The 15,672-nt window shown below is 43.2% G+C and overlaps 1 protein-coding gene and 1 long non-coding RNA gene across 3 annotated transcripts in view; one reads left to right on the plus strand and one right to left on the minus strand.

Moving 5' to 3' along the window:
* PKD1L1 (polycystin 1 like 1, transient receptor potential channel interacting) overlaps positions 1 to 15,672 on the plus strand; it is a 608,224-nt gene that overhangs the window by 551,872 nt on the left and 40,680 nt on the right. For both annotated transcript variants that reach the window (XM_063922691.1, XM_063922693.1), the window contains exon 49: positions 3,825 to 3,959. In XM_063922691.1, the coding sequence (XP_063778761.1) occupies positions 3,825 to 3,959 (135 nt within the window). The remainder of the gene's footprint in view (positions 1 to 3,824; positions 3,960 to 15,672) is intronic.
* The window catches only part of LOC134927767 (uncharacterized), a 116,919-nt gene continuing 114,418 nt past the window's right edge, over positions 13,172 to 15,672 (minus strand). The window contains exons 2-3 of the long non-coding RNA XR_010177724.1: positions 13,659 to 13,742; positions 13,172 to 13,341 (exon numbers count right to left, since the gene is read on the minus strand). This is a non-coding gene — a long non-coding RNA (uncharacterized LOC134927767). The remainder of the gene's footprint in view (positions 13,342 to 13,658; positions 13,743 to 15,672) is intronic.

Here is a 15,672-nt window from a genome sequence, read left to right on the forward strand (position 1 = left end):
CTCAATAAATTGTCTAGTTCCCTGTGAACTAACGGCGGATACCGGACGCACGTCTAACACCAACATAGTTGTCAAGGACTCAGTTATCCGCTTTGCAGTAGGATGACTGCTGTGATATTTCATCTTCCTCGCAAAGGACTGTTGAACAGTCAATTGCTTACTGGAAGTAGTACAAGTGGGCTTACGACTTCCCCTCTGGGATGACCATCGACTCCCAGCGGCAACAACAGCAGCGCCAGCAGCAGTAGGCGTTACACGCAAGGATGCATCGGAGGAATCCCAGGCAGGAGAGGACTCGTCAGACTTGCCAGTGACATGGCCTGCAGGACTATTGGCATTCCTGGGGAAGGAGGAAATTGACACTGAGGGAGTTGGTGGGGTGGTTTGCGTGAGCTTGGTTACAAGAGGAAGGGATTTACTGGTCAGTGGACTGCTTCCGCTGTCACCCAAAGTTTTTGAACTTGTCACTGACTTATTATGAATGCGCTGCAGGTGACGTATAAGGGAGGATGTTCCGAGGTGGTTAACGTCCTTACCCCTACTTATTACAGCTTGACAAAGGGAACACACGGCTTGACACCTGTTGTCCGCATTTCTGGTGAAATACCTCCACACCGAAGAGCTGATTTTTTTGGTATTTTCACCTGGCATGTCAACGGCCATATTCCTCCCACGGACAACAGGTGTCTCCCCGGGTGCCTGACTTAAACAAACCACCTCACCATCAGAATCCTTCTGGTCAATTTCCTCCCCAGCGCCAGCAACACCCATATCCTCCTCATCCTGGTGTACTTCAACACTGACATCTTCAATCTGACTATCAGGAACTGGACTGCGGGTGCTCCTTCCAGCACTTGCAGGGGGCATGCAAATAGTGGAAGGCGCATGCTCTTCACGTCCAGTGTTGGGAAGGTCAGGCATCGCAACCGACACAATTGGACTCTCCTTGTGGATTTGGGATTTCAAAGAACGCACAGTTCTTTGCGGTGCTTTTGCCAGCTTGAGTCTTTTCAGTTTTCTAGCGAGAGGCTGAGTGCTTCCATCCTCATGTGAAGCTGAACCACTAGCCATGAACATAGGCCAGGGCCTCAGCCGTTCCTTGCCACACCGTGTGGTAAATGGCATATTGGCAAGTTTACGCTTCTCCTCCGACAATTTTATTTTAGGTTTTGGAGTCCTTTTTTTTCTGATATTTGGTGTTTTGGATTTGACATGCTCTGTACTATGACATTGGGCATCGGCCTTGGCAGACGACGTTGCTGGCATTTCATCGTCTCGGCCATGACTAGTGGCAGCAGCTTCAGCACGAGGTGGAAGTGGATCTTGATCTTTCCCTAATTTTGGAACCTCAACTTTTTTGTTCTCCATATTTTATAGGCAGAACTAAAAGGCACCTCAGGTAAACAATGGAGATGGATGGATTGGATACTAGTATACAATTATGGACGGACTGCCACGGTTAGGTGGTATAAAAAAACCACGGTTAGGTGGTATATATTGTAATACAATTATGGATGGACGGACTGCCTGCCGAGTGCCGACACAGAGGTAGCCACAGCCGTGAACTACCGCACTGTACACTGGTTGATAAAGAGATAGTAGTATACTCGTAACAACTAGTATGACTGACTATGACGGTATAAAGAATGAAAAAAAAACCACGGTTAGGTGGTATATATTGTAATACAATTATGGATGGACGGACTGCCTGCCGAGTTCCGACACAGAGGTAGCCACAGCCGTGAACTACCGCACTGTACACTGGTTGATAAAGAGATAGTAGTATACTCGTAACAACTAGTATGACTGACTATGACGGTATAAAGAATGAAAAAAAAACCACGGTTAGGTGGTATATATTATAATACAATTATGGATGGACGGACTGCCTGCCGACTGCCGACACAGAGGTAGCCACAGCCGTGAACTACCGCACTGTACACTGGTTGATAAAGAGATAGTAGTATACTCGTAACAACTAGTATGACACTATGACGGTATAAAGAATGAAAAAAAAAACCACGGTTAGGTGGTATATATTATAATAATACAATTATGGATGGACGGACTGCCTGCCGAGTTCCGACACAGAGGTAGCCACAGCCGTGAACTACCGCACTGTACACTGGTTGATAAAGAGATAGTAGTATACTCGTAACAACTAGTATGACTGACTATGACGGTATAAAGAATGAAAAAAAAACCACGGTTAGGTGGTATATATTGTAATACAATTATGGATGGACGGACTGCCTGCCGAGTTCCGACACAGAGGTAGCCACAGCCGTGAACTACCGCACTGTACACTGGTTGATAAAGAGATAGTAGTATACTCGTAACAACTAGTATGACTGACTATGACGGTATAAAGAATGAAAAAAAAACCACGGTTAGGTGGTATATATTATAATACAATTATGGATGGACGGACTGCCTGCCGACTGCCGACACAGAGGTAGCCACAGCCGTGAACTACCGCACTGTACACTGGTTGATAAAGAGATAGTAGTATACTCGTAACAACTAGTATGACACTATGACGGTATAAAGAATGAAAAAAAAACCACGGTTAGGTGGTATATATTATAATAATACAATTATGGATGGACGGACTGCCTGCCGACTGCCGACACAGAGGTAGCCACAGCCGTGAACTACCACACTGTACACTGGTTGATAAAGAGATAGTAGTATACTCGTAACAACTAGTATGACTATGACGACGGTATAAAGAAAGAAAAAAAAATACCACGGTTAGGTGGTATATAATTATACAATTATGGATGGACGGACTGCCTGCCGAGTGCCGACTGCCGACACAGAGGTAGCCACAGCCGTGAACTACCGCACTGTACTGTGTCTGCTGCTAATATAGACTGGTTGATAAAGAGATAGTATACAACAATATACTACTATACTGGTGGTCAGGCACTGGTCACCACTAGTCACACTGGCAGTGGCACTCCTGCAGCAAAAGTGTGCACTGTTTAATTTTAAATTAATATAATATTATGTACTCCTGGCTCCTGCTATAACAACCTGCAGTGCTCCCCAGTCTCCCCCACAATTATTATAAGCTTTTATACATTGATGTGCAGCACACTGGGCTGAGCTGAGTGCACACAGACTGAGTCACACTGTGTGACTGCTGTGTATCGTTTTTTTCAGGCAGAGAACGGATATAGCAGAGAACGGATATATTAAATAAAAGTTAACTTAACAACAACTGCACTGGTCACTGTGGTAAACTCTGTCTGCACAATCTCTCTCTCTCTCTCTCTCTTCTAATCTATTCTAATGGAGAGGACGCCAGCCACGTCCTCTCCCTATCAATCTCAATGCACGTGTGAAAATGGCGGCGACGCGCGGCTCCTTATATAGAATCCGAGTCTCGCGAGAATCCGACAGCGTCATGATGACGTTCGGGCGCGCTCGGGTTAACCGAGCAAGGCGGGAAGATCCGAGTCGCTCGGACCCGTGAAAAAAAAAGTGAAGTTCGTGCGGGTTCGGATTCAAAGAAACCGAACCCGCTCATCTCTACCCATAATGCTTTGCCACCATTGCTGGCTATGGTGGCAGTGTTATTAAGACAAGACCTTGGTGCCGCTGGAGAAATCAAGTAATCAGGGATCCTCGGAACTAGGGTTGTTCAGAGTAGCTATTCATGCCCATTCATGCTTATGCAGTAAAAAAAAAAAGAGTTACTTTAACTGGTGCATAATTTTACTATTGCACTTAGCATTTAAAAATGTTTATCTGTTTTATCCAATATAAAAAAGCTCCTGTAACTTACCAAACTAACATCTTATTTTCTATTACTGTAGTGGACATGTTGTTTGCATGGGATCATTTTATTTTTCATGATAATTAAATTAATAAAACTACTACGATTTTACAAAATGATGGCTCCCTGTGTAGCAGTATTTCATCTCTCTTGCTCCAGCTCATTGTTCATAATGGTAAGAATACACTTATTGTATTGCAGTGTATGTTTGTATTTGTGTAATTGTGTCATTGGTACTAGTGGGTTTATGTTAAAGACAAAGGTTTGTTGGCTGATTATAATTTTGTTTTACAAATCATAATTATACTTACTGTATATATAATACAATATTTTAATAGAACTCCTAACCTTACATATGTATAGTAATATACTCTTCATGAGTGTAAACAGTGTAAGATGTTACCCCCACCAGCTGGGATGAAGGGATGACCACTAGACCATATTTCTCTGACGTCCTAGTGGATGCTGGGACTTCCGTAAGGACCATGGGGAATAGCGGCTCCGCAGGAGACTGGGCACAAAAGTAAAAGCTTTAGACTAGCTGGTGTGCACTGGCTCCTCCCCCTATGACCCTCCTCCAAGCCTCAGTTAGATTTTTGTGCCCGAACGAGAAGGGTGCAGGCTAGGTGGCTCTCCTGAGCTGCTTAGAAGTAAAAGTTTAAATAGGTTTTTTATTTTCAGTGAGTCCTGCTGGCAACAGGCTCACTGCATCGTGGGACTAAGGGGAGAAGAAGCGAACTCACCTGCATGCAGAGTGGATTGGGCTTCTTGGCTACTGGACATTAGCTCCAGAGGGACGATCACAGGTTCAGCCTGGATGGGTCCCGGAGCCGCGCCGCCGGCCCCCTTACAGAGCCAGAAGAGCGAAGAGGTCCGGAGAAAGCGGCGGCAGAAGACGTTCCTGTCTTCAAATAAGGTAGCGCACAGCACTGCAGCTGTGCGCCATTGCTCTCAGCACACTTCACACTCCGGTCACTGAGGGTGCAGGGCGCTGGGGGGGAGCGCCCTGAGACGCAATAAAACACTATAAAAACCTTATATGGCTAAAGAAATGCATCACATATAGCTCCTGGGCTATATGGATGCATTTAACCCCTGCCAGTTTTCCTGAAAAAAGCGGGAGAAAAGGCCGCCGTGAAGGGGGCGGAGCCTTTCTCCTCAGCACACAAGCGCCATTTTCTTTCACAGCTCCGCTGGAAGGACGGCTCCCTGACTCTCCCCTGCAGTCCTGCTACAAGAATCAGGGTAAAACAAGAGAGGGGGGGCACTATTGGCAGCTAATATAAAACAGCAGCTATAAAGGGAGAAACACTTATATAAGGTTATCCCTGTATATATATAGCGCTCTGGTGTGTGCTGGCAAACTCTCCCTCTGTCTCCCCAAAGGGCTAGTGGGGTCCTGTCCTCTATCAGAGCATTCCCTGTGTGTGTGCTGGGTGTCGGTACGATTGTGTCGACATGTATGAGGAGGAAAATGATGTGGAAGCAGAGCAATTGCCTGTGTTAGTGATGTCACCCCCTAGGGAGTCGACACCTGATTGGATGGTCGTATTTAAAGAATTACGTGACCATGTCAGCACTTTGCAAAAAACTGTTGACGACATGAGACAGCCGGCAAACCAATTAGTGCCTGTTCAGGCGTCTCAGACACCGTCAGGAGCGCTAAAACGCCCGTTACCTCAGATGGTCGACACAGACCCAGACACGGATACTGAATCCAGTGTCGACGGTGAGGAGACAAACGTAATGTCCAGTAGGGCCACACGTTACATGATCACGGCAATGAAGGAGGCATTGAACATTTCTGACACTACAAGTACCACAAAAAAGGGTATTATGTGGGGTGTGAAAAAACTACCAGTAGTTTTTCCTGAATCAGATGAATGAAATGAGGTGTGTGATAAAGCGTGGGTTTCCCCCGATAAAAAACTGCTGATTTCTAATAAATTATTGGCACTATACCCTTTCCCGCCAGAGGTTAGGGCACGTTGGGAAACACCCCCTAGGGTAGATAAGGCGCTCACACGCTTATCAAAACAAGTGGCGTTACCGTCTCCTGATACGGCCGCCCTCAAGGAACCAGCTGATAGAAGGCTGGAAAATATCCTAAAAGGTATATACACACATACCGGTGTTATACTGCGACCAGCAATCGCCTCAGCCTGGATGTGCAGCGCTGGAGTGGCTTGGTCGGATTCCCTGACTGAAAATATTGATACCCTGGATAGGGACAGTATATTATTAACTATAGAGCATTTAAAGGATGCATTACTATATATGCGAGATGCACAGAGGGATATTTGCACCCTGGCATCTAGAGTGAGTGCGATGTCCATTTCTGCCAGAAGAACGTTATGGACGCGACAGTGGTCAGGTGATGCGGATTCCAAACGACATATGGAAGTATTGCCGTATAAAGGGGAGGAGTTATTTGGGGTCGGTCTATCGGACCTGGTGGCCACGGCAACGGCTGGAAAATCCACCTTTTTACCCCAGGTCACCTCTCAGCAGAAAAAGACACCGTCTTTTCAAACTCAGTCCTTTCGTCCCTATAAGGGCAAGCGGGAAAAAGGCCGCTCATTTCTGCCCCGGGGCAGAGGAAGGGGAAAAAGACTACACCAGGCAGCCTCTTCCCAGGAACAGAAGCCCTCCCCCGCTTCTGCCAAGTCTTCAGCATGACGCTGGGGCTCTACATGCGGACTCAGGCACGGTGGGGGGTCGTCTCAAGAAATTCAGCGCGCAGTGGGCTCACTCGCAAGTGGACCCCTGGATCCTGCAGGTAGTATCACAGGGGTACAAATTGGAATTCGAGACGTCTCCCCCTCGCCGGTTCCTGAAGTCTGCTCTACCAACGTCTCCCTCCGACAGGGAGGCAGTATTGGAAGCTATTCACAAGCTGTATTCCCAGCAGGTGATAATCAAGGTACCCCTCCTACAACAGGGAAAGGGGTATTATTCCACGCTGTTTGTGGTACCGAAGCCGGACGGCTCGGTGAGACCAATTTTAAATCTAAAATCTTTGAACACTTACATAAAAAGGTTCAAATTCAAGATGGAGTCACTCAGAGCAGTGATAGCGAACCTGGAAGAAGGGGACTATATGGTATCTCTAGACATCAAGGATGCTTATCTCCATGTCCCAATCTACCCTTCTCACCAAGGGTACCTCAGGTTTGTGATACAAAACTGTCATTATCAGTTTCAGACGCTGCCGTTTGGATTGTCCACGGCACCACGGGTCTTTACCAAGGTAATGGCCGAAATGATGATTCTTCTTCGTAGAGAAGGCGTATTAATTATCCCTTACTTGGACGATCTCCTGATAAGGGCAAGGTCCAGGGAGCAGTTAGAGGTCGGAGTAGCACTATCTCAGGTAGTATCTCAGCACGGGTGGATTCTAAATATCCCAAAATCACAGCTGATTCCAACAACACGTCTACTGTTCCTAGGGATGATTCTGGACACAGTCCAGAAAAAGGTTTTTCTCCCGGAGGAGAAGGCCAGGGAGTTATCCGAGCTAGTCAGGAACCTCCTAAAACCAGGACAAGTGTCAGTGCATCAATGCACGAGAGTCCTGGGAAAAATGGTGGCTTCTTACGAAGCGATTCCATTCGGAAGATTCCATGCAAGAACTTTTCAGTGGGATCTGCTGGACAAATGGTCCGGATCGCATCTTCAGATGCATCAGCGGATAACCCTATCTCCAAGGACAAGGGTGTCTCTCCTGTGGTGGTTACAGAGGGCTCATCTTCTAGAGGGCCGCAGATTCGGCATTCAGGATTGGATGCTGGTGACCACGGATGCCAGCCTGAGAGGCTGGGGAGCAGTCACACAGGGAAAAAATTTCCAGGGCTTGTGGTCAAGCATGGAAACGTCTCTTCACATAAATATCCTAGAACTAAGGGCCATTTACAATGCCCTAAGTCAAGCAAGGCCTCTGCTTCAGGGTCAACCGGTATTGATCCAGTCGGACAACATCACGGCTGTCGCCCACGTAAACAGACAGGGCGGCACAAGAAGCAGGAGGGCAATGGCAGAAGCTGCAAGGATTCTCCGCTGGGCGGAAAATCATGTGATAGCACTGTCAGCAGTGTTAATTCCGGGAGTGGACAACTGGGAAGCAGACTTCCTCAGCAAACACGACCTCCACCCGGGGGAGTGGGGACTTCATCCAGAAGTCTTCCAAGTGATTGTAAACCGTTGGGAAAAACCAAGGGTGGACATGATGGCGTCCCGTCTCAACAAGAAACTGGACAGATATTGCGCCAGGTCAAGGGACCCTCAGGCAATAGCGGTGGACGCTCTGGTAACACCGTGGGTGTTCCAGTCGGTGTATGTGTTCCCTCCTCTGCCTCTCATACCAAAAGTACTGAGAATCATAAGAAGGAGAGGAGTAAGAACTATACTCGTGGCTCCGGATTGGCCAAGAAGAACTTGGTACCCGGAGCTGCAAGAGATGCTCACAGAGGACCCGTGGCCTCTACCTCTAAGAAAGGACCTGATTCGGCAGGGACCTTGCCTGTTCCAAGACTTACCGCGGCTGCGTTTGACAGCATGGTGGTTGAACGCCGGATCCTGAAGGAAAAAGGCATTCCAGATGAAGTCATCCCTACCCTGATCAAAGCCAGGAAGGATGTAACCGCAAAACATTATCACCGCATTTGGCGGAAATATGTTGCGTGGTGTGAGGCCAAGAAGGCTCCTACAGAGGAATTTCAACTGGGTCGTTTCCTGCATTTCCTGCAAGCAGGATTGTCTATGGGCCTAAAATTAGGATCCATTAAGGTTCAAATTTCGGCCCTGTCGATCTTCTTCCAGAAGGAACTGGCTTCAATTCCTGAAGTCCAGACCTTTGTAAAGGGGGTACTGCATATACAGCCTCCCTTTGTGCCTCCAGTGGCACCCTGGGATCTCAATGTGGTTTTGGGATTCCTAAAATCACATTGGTTCGAACCACTTGCCACAGTGGATTTAAAATATCTCACATGGAAAGTGGTAATGCTGTTAGCCCTGGCTTCAGCCAGGCGCGTATCAGAATTGGCGGCTTTATCCTATAAAAGCCCTTACCTGATATTTCATTCGGATAGGGCGGAATTGAGGACTCGTCCTCAATTTCTCCCTAAGGTGGTTTCAGCGTTTCACATGAACCAACCTATTGTGGTACCTGCGGCTACTAGGGACTTGGAGGACTCCAAGTTGCTGGACGTAGTCAGGGCCCTGAAAATATATGTTTCCAGGATGGCTGGAGTCAGAAAATCTGACTCGCTGTTTATACTGTATGCACCCAACAAGCTGGGTGCTCCTGCTTCTAAGCAGACGATTGCTCGTTGGATTTGTAATACAATTCAGCTTGCACATTCTGTGGCAGGCCTGCCACAGCCAAAATCTGTTAAAGCCCATTCCACAAGGAAGGTGGGCTCATCTTGGGCGGCTGCCCGAGGGGTCTCGGCTTTACAACTTTGCCGAGCAGCTACTTGGTCAGGGGCAAACACGTTTCTAAATTCTGCAAATTTGATACCCTGGCTGAGGAGGACCTTGAGTTCTCTCATTCGGTGCTGCAGAGTCATCCGCACTCTCCCGCCCGTTTGGGAGCTTTGGTATAATCCCCATGGTCCTTACGGAAGTCCCAGCATCCACTAGGACGTCAGAGAAAATAAGAATTTACTTACCGATAATTCTATTTCTCGTAGTCCGTAGTGGATGCTGGGCGCCCATCCCAAGTGCGGATTGTCTGCAATACTTGTATATAGTTATTGTTACAAAAAAATCGGGTTGTTTATTGTTGTGAGCCATCTTTTCAGAGGCTCCTACGTTTATCATACTGTTAACTGGGTTCAGATCACAGGTTGTACGGTGTGATTGGTGTGGCTGGTATGAGTCTTACCCGGGATTCAAAATCCTTCCTTATTATGTACGCTCGTCCGGACACAGTATCCTAACTGAGGCTTGGAGGAGGGTCATAGGGGGAGGAGCCAGTGCACACCAGCTAGTCTAAAGCTTTTACTTTTGTGCCCAGTCTCCTGCGGAGCCGCTATTCCCCATGGTCCTTACGGAAGTCCCAGCATCCACTACGGACTACGAGAAATAGAATTATCGGTAAGTAAATTCTTATTATCATTATTATAATTAAGGTTTATTTATCCAGTATTTTTCCATATAGTTCCAGTAATACACATTGGCATAAGTCAGCCTTTTCAACCTATTTGCTCCAGAAACCTATGGGGACATCTAACACTGCTTGCTGAGCTAAGGTCAAATAAGTTATGAGCTAAAAATTATCAAAAAAAATGGTTAAGTACTGTAGCTCATTTATAGTGAGCAGGGTCATTCCATGTCAGTTCAACCAGGCGTGTCCACGACCCATCTCAGATTTTTAGAGGATGTAAAAAAAAACTATTTCTGCCTAATATCTCGACTATCTGACAATTCGTTTATTAAATATTGTTTTTTCAATTTATTAAATTATTTACTAATCGTGGCTTCTTTAACCAGTTTATTTGAAGTATGACGGTTGTTTATTAGGCAAAAAATCTGCACCCCTAAGGTAACTCATCCTCCTGAATAAAAAAATCCAAAACAAATCACTGTCTGCCTTACATTTTGGGTTACGGCAAAAATGCAAGTTTTTCGAAAATACTTAAAAACTCTAGGTTCAATCAACATTAGAAATCCCAATTTTTTTTTATATGCTTAACAAAGGTATACATTATTACCACACAAAAAATCAGCATGGTACTCTTTTTCATAGTGGAGAAAAAAAATCATGAAGTGGATGTTCAATTACTGTTGTACCGCATATATAATTAACACAAGAAACCATGAAATTTAAAAACTTAAACAGTCTATAACTTCAGTTGAGTCAACAATCACATTATCTTTCCCTTGTTTGGAACTTGTTTTTAACGGTCTGTAATTTTCCTTAAAGTGTCAGCAGACACTTCCAGTCCTTGCTTGGATAGTGGGGACTTCCATTACACAGGGGATGTGAATAAAAGGGAAAAAAACACTGAAGGCAGGGAAAACACATTTGTTGATTGGTTTCATGAAGTGTACCAGCACATCTTGTTCCTTCTCATTACAGTGAATGATATACCCAATGTACCAGATGTTATTATACACTGCTGCTATGTATGTTCCAGGTTGCAGATCACTTTTGTCTACATTTTTTGTGACTGTGGTCATAGTGACACTAAAAGGGGTTATGCAATTAGCCACAGTAAATTAACGCGGCTAATTGTCCCGCCGGGGGATATCCAATTAGCCCAGTAAAGCCATGGTTCGCACCGGCTTATCAGGGATTTTGTTTCACCTGCCTCAGGCAGGCAAAACCAAATCCACGGAATCGGGGCTGTTTATACCAAAAATACACAGGTTTCACTGAACCTGTGTGTTTTTGGGAGATAATGTATTTTTTTTTTACAGGTGACCAAATTGGATAGCCTGTAAAAAAAAATATGGGTGAAACATCGGGAAAAATCGCCAGATGTATTTTCACCAGTAATAGTGTACCCCCCAAACTGCTGTCTTCATGTCATCTGATGACAATCAGAATATGTGTAGTTCATCATAACTAATAGGCCAAATTTGGTGATAAGCAACTGTTCCAACCGCAGTCTTTGCTGCTTCTAGACAGCTATGCAGCTTGGTTTTGCAGTCTGGTATTTCATTTTGTGACAAATAGAAAAACTTTATGCCATGTTGTTCATCCCAGCAATACAGGTCCAAAGGTGTCAAGATGTGATGAGTTTCCACTGCTTGCAGACTGGTGCGGGTGGCTAGACGTTTACTAGCACCATCACTAAAGTAGTGAACATACTCCAATTTTAGTAATAGTTCAGCTAAGTGTTTCATAACTACCGTAATGAAGGCATGCACAGTTATGGCTACATGGTCACGGGTATCACTTATAACACGCTGACTCACACAGTTTAACGTGTCACACAATCATCTTGCCTAAAAAATAGATGTAGCCATGCTAATTGTTGCCTCACGGCAAGTGTGCCCGCAAATGCACGCCAATGGAAGCCTATAGAGTGAATGCCGGCTGTGATCAGTCACAGCACAGCGCATTCGCACTATGCTGTGATGCGTATGCCATGTGCACGCATCTCAGCATAGATGACTGGGGCTCTGTCTGTATACAGCAAATGGGTGAAGTGTTGCTTGTGGAGTGTCCCAGTATAATCCTTGAATTGAAACCTGACACACACATTAATAATTTTCTGCACGGAATTGTTCCACAGTACTAGTGATTGTAACCAATTTACTTTGGTCGGTGTGGACCCACTGCTTATAAACAACTGTGTCCTCATCATCCATGTCACTATCATGAAAAAGTTTTTCAGCTATTTTCTGAAGTGCTTCCAGACCTGGGCATTTATCACATCAATGAAGCATACAAGTTTTTGAGACTGAAGAACAAACAAGGATTTCAGTTAGGTCTTTGCAGTACATCTTTAGTGGTAGATCAGCAGCCAATAATTGTTTATGTTTTTTTGTGAGGTTCGCAAACACACAAAGAATGCATACCTCTTGCAGCAACGCTAACTAACACACCATGTAGGTCGTAAGTTACAAACCTTAGACAATCCAACTTGAATATCTGGAAAATGGTATTTGAAAGCAAGGTAAAGCTCTTTCAAGTTTACTAGGAGAAGCCTTTTCCGTTTGTGAATTATTTTTCCTCCTGAAACTTTTACAGAAACAGACTTTCTTTCCTGGGCACATCCGAGAATGTTCATCATCTTCGTAAAACTTCTGTACCTGATGAACGATTTGTACAGGAAGGGCTTTCACTCTATATTTTCAGGTTCTGCCAGCATACTATAGGTTTATTTAAGTTTTCTTGATTGTTTTACCATGTATTCTAAGACATTAAATAAGTTAGGGACTCAAGTTATGTTTAAGTTTTTAAATTTCATGATTTCTTGTGTTAATTAATTATGCAGTACAATAGTAATTGAACGTCATCTTCATGATTTTTTTTTCTCCACTATGAAAACAGAGTACCATGCTGATTTTTTGTGTGGTAATAATGTATACCTTTGTTAAGCATATAAAAAAAATTGGGATATCTAATGTTAATTGAACCTAGCGTTTTTAAGTGTATTTACAATGGTAAGGCAGATAAAGTAATTTGGTTTGGATTTTTGGATTCGGGAGGATGAGTTACCATAGGAGGTCCAAATTTCATGGTGAATCCTTAATAAACACCCATGATAGAAACCAGATAATACCTTTATCCTGCGCTAGAATATTGCTGCCCTCTAATTCGATCCTCCTGTTAGCAAGGATCAAACACAATAACACCTCCAAAAAATTAATCAGAGGGCGCTAAATATCACTTTCCAATATTACCAGCAACAAGATTGACCCAATGAATCCATTTTGATAATTTATTAAAAACACATTCCTTGCTCAATACAGAGATCACCCTTTCAGATACAAAGATCATACATTGTATTAAATGATTTATAATAAAGGGTGTTTTTCTCTTTTTCTTCAACTCTGACGCGTTTCGTCCTATGCGGACTTCTTCAGAGGGGTGGTCGATACAGCTGGTAAAAATACATATTTACATAAATAAGATTATATTCAAAATATATACCAATATATAAACATAACCAATAATGATAATAAAATACAAAATGACATGATAAACAGAAGAGATTGAAATTCTGAGGACATACAGAACAGTAGTTAACATAATCTCATATTAGGCGGAGATGGGAATATATAATCAAAGTTGACCCAATTAGGTAAATATAATGGGTGCATTTAAGTTTAATAAACGTTATACATTCACTAAAACTATATCAATATACAATATATCAAGACAGACGAAAGAAATCCAATGCCTCATGGCAATACATACCAAAACAATCAGTCCAAAAAGCAACCATAGGAATGTTCGAAATAAGTTGGATCACTTTATAGCTCAATCTTTGTTGGACAATTTCTACAAGACAATTTAGTGTCGTCAAATTACATTCCATAAAGGTAAAAGATTGGAAAAAAGTACCATTAAGTTCTCTAGACATGACTAACTTGTAAATTAAAAGACCTTTTTCCAAAGTATATGGTGGTCTACACAATGTTTAAAAAATAAGTGTCCTAAATTGAAAATACTCATTAGAATCTCATATTAAAATTTAAGTTACTATTAATGTTGTTCTTATACATACCCACTTGGGGTGTGCTCCAATACCTAAGGCAACAGTCACAGATGAAACTACACCTACAACCAATTAATTGAACATAATTATAATATATTCGACTACTTCACAGTTAGAAAATCCAGTGGTGCTAAAGCCCATATACTTACAATATCAGTGTGCCTCCTGTGTGCTCTCCCAAAGTGCAACTGACAGAGTGAGTGAATCTGGGTGCTATATATACCACCTAGCCGCCTTACCTCATATCCTGGTTCCAACAACCAATTGGAACAAAGGACTTAAATATCGACCTCTCCAGCTGCTCTATATTATGCACAAACCTATTGTGTCCATAAGAATGTCCAGCCTTACTTAATAGGTGAATACAAATGAAAAAAGTCTTATAAATACTACTCTTAAAAAAGAAAGAAAAGAAAAGTGAAATAACACCATCAGGGCGGAAGTGACATCACTTCCATCCTGCATTCCTATGTGACTATCCACTGGGTTGCAGTGATAAATAAAAAATTTAAGCTAGATGAATAGATCATTATGACCCCATCATTGTGCCCATTCCACCGAGCCGTGGATCATGGACTCCGGAGAACAGAGTGCTGTCAGTAGGACTATTGCGTTCCACCAGAAAGGACAGTGGAACGCACTTCCTGGCCCGCTATGCGGACGTGACGTATGTGTTCATGCGTTCTACCTATATGAACGGTGGAACGCACTCCCTGGCCTGCTATGCGGAAGCGACACTTGCGCTCCACCTGACCTAGCGGTGGAACACAGTGTCGCCCACCGATCTAAACAGCCCATAGAGCTTCCCCAGGTGGAGTTTATTATAATATCAATAGCGCAGTTATTTATTTTAATAATAAAAGAATCAGTAATTATTCTCCCTAAAGGGCTAATACACCATCCTTATTATAAGGATGTGATATGCCCTGTTCTATCCCTTAAGTGCACCTGTATAGTTCTGTCTGATATCTATAACAGCGTAACATTGTAATTTAAGTGCATCTATACACTATTACTAAATGAGTGATAAAAAGTCAATTCCATTAATTTATAGTGTGCATCAGTTTATCAGTGATAAAGGTGAATTACATTAATTTATAGTGTGCATCAATGTGCTAACCTTACCCCACACTAATTTACAGTGTGCATCACCCATGATACTTCAAATAAACTGGATAAAGCAGCCGCGATTACTAAATAATTTAATAAATTGAAAAATCAATATACAATAAATGAATTGTCACAGTCAAGATATTTAGCAGAAATAGTTGTTTTGACATCCTATCTTAACTAAAAAAAAATTTTAAAACTCTGAGATGGGTGGTGGACATTTCATTTTTTTGGGGGGGTGATTTGGTGTGGAATGACCCAGCAATATATTTTGGATAAAACATCTAGTAGACCTCTACACGATATTTTAAAGCATTGTTTTACCATATTGTCTCTTTATGCTCAACTAATACACAAACTTACTGGTGCACATTGTTAATCGCTGAGACCTGTGGAATTGCTAATTAATATTCAAATAAATTGTTAATATATATGTATTTTAAAAGTTTACCAAATTAAGTGCCTTTATAGTTCTCCTTTTATTTCACCAGAACTCCTTGGCCTATATTTACTAATAATCCGAGTTTGACCGATTTGTGTTTTTTTTTCTAAGTCCCAACACGGGAATTCACTAAACACAAATCTCGGCAGTGTTTGGGCTAT

Source organism: Pseudophryne corroboree, chromosome 5 (assembly GCF_028390025.1).
Source record: "Pseudophryne corroboree isolate aPseCor3 chromosome 5, aPseCor3.hap2, whole genome shotgun sequence".
Lineage (NCBI taxonomy): Eukaryota > Metazoa > Chordata > Amphibia > Anura > Myobatrachidae > Pseudophryne > Pseudophryne corroboree.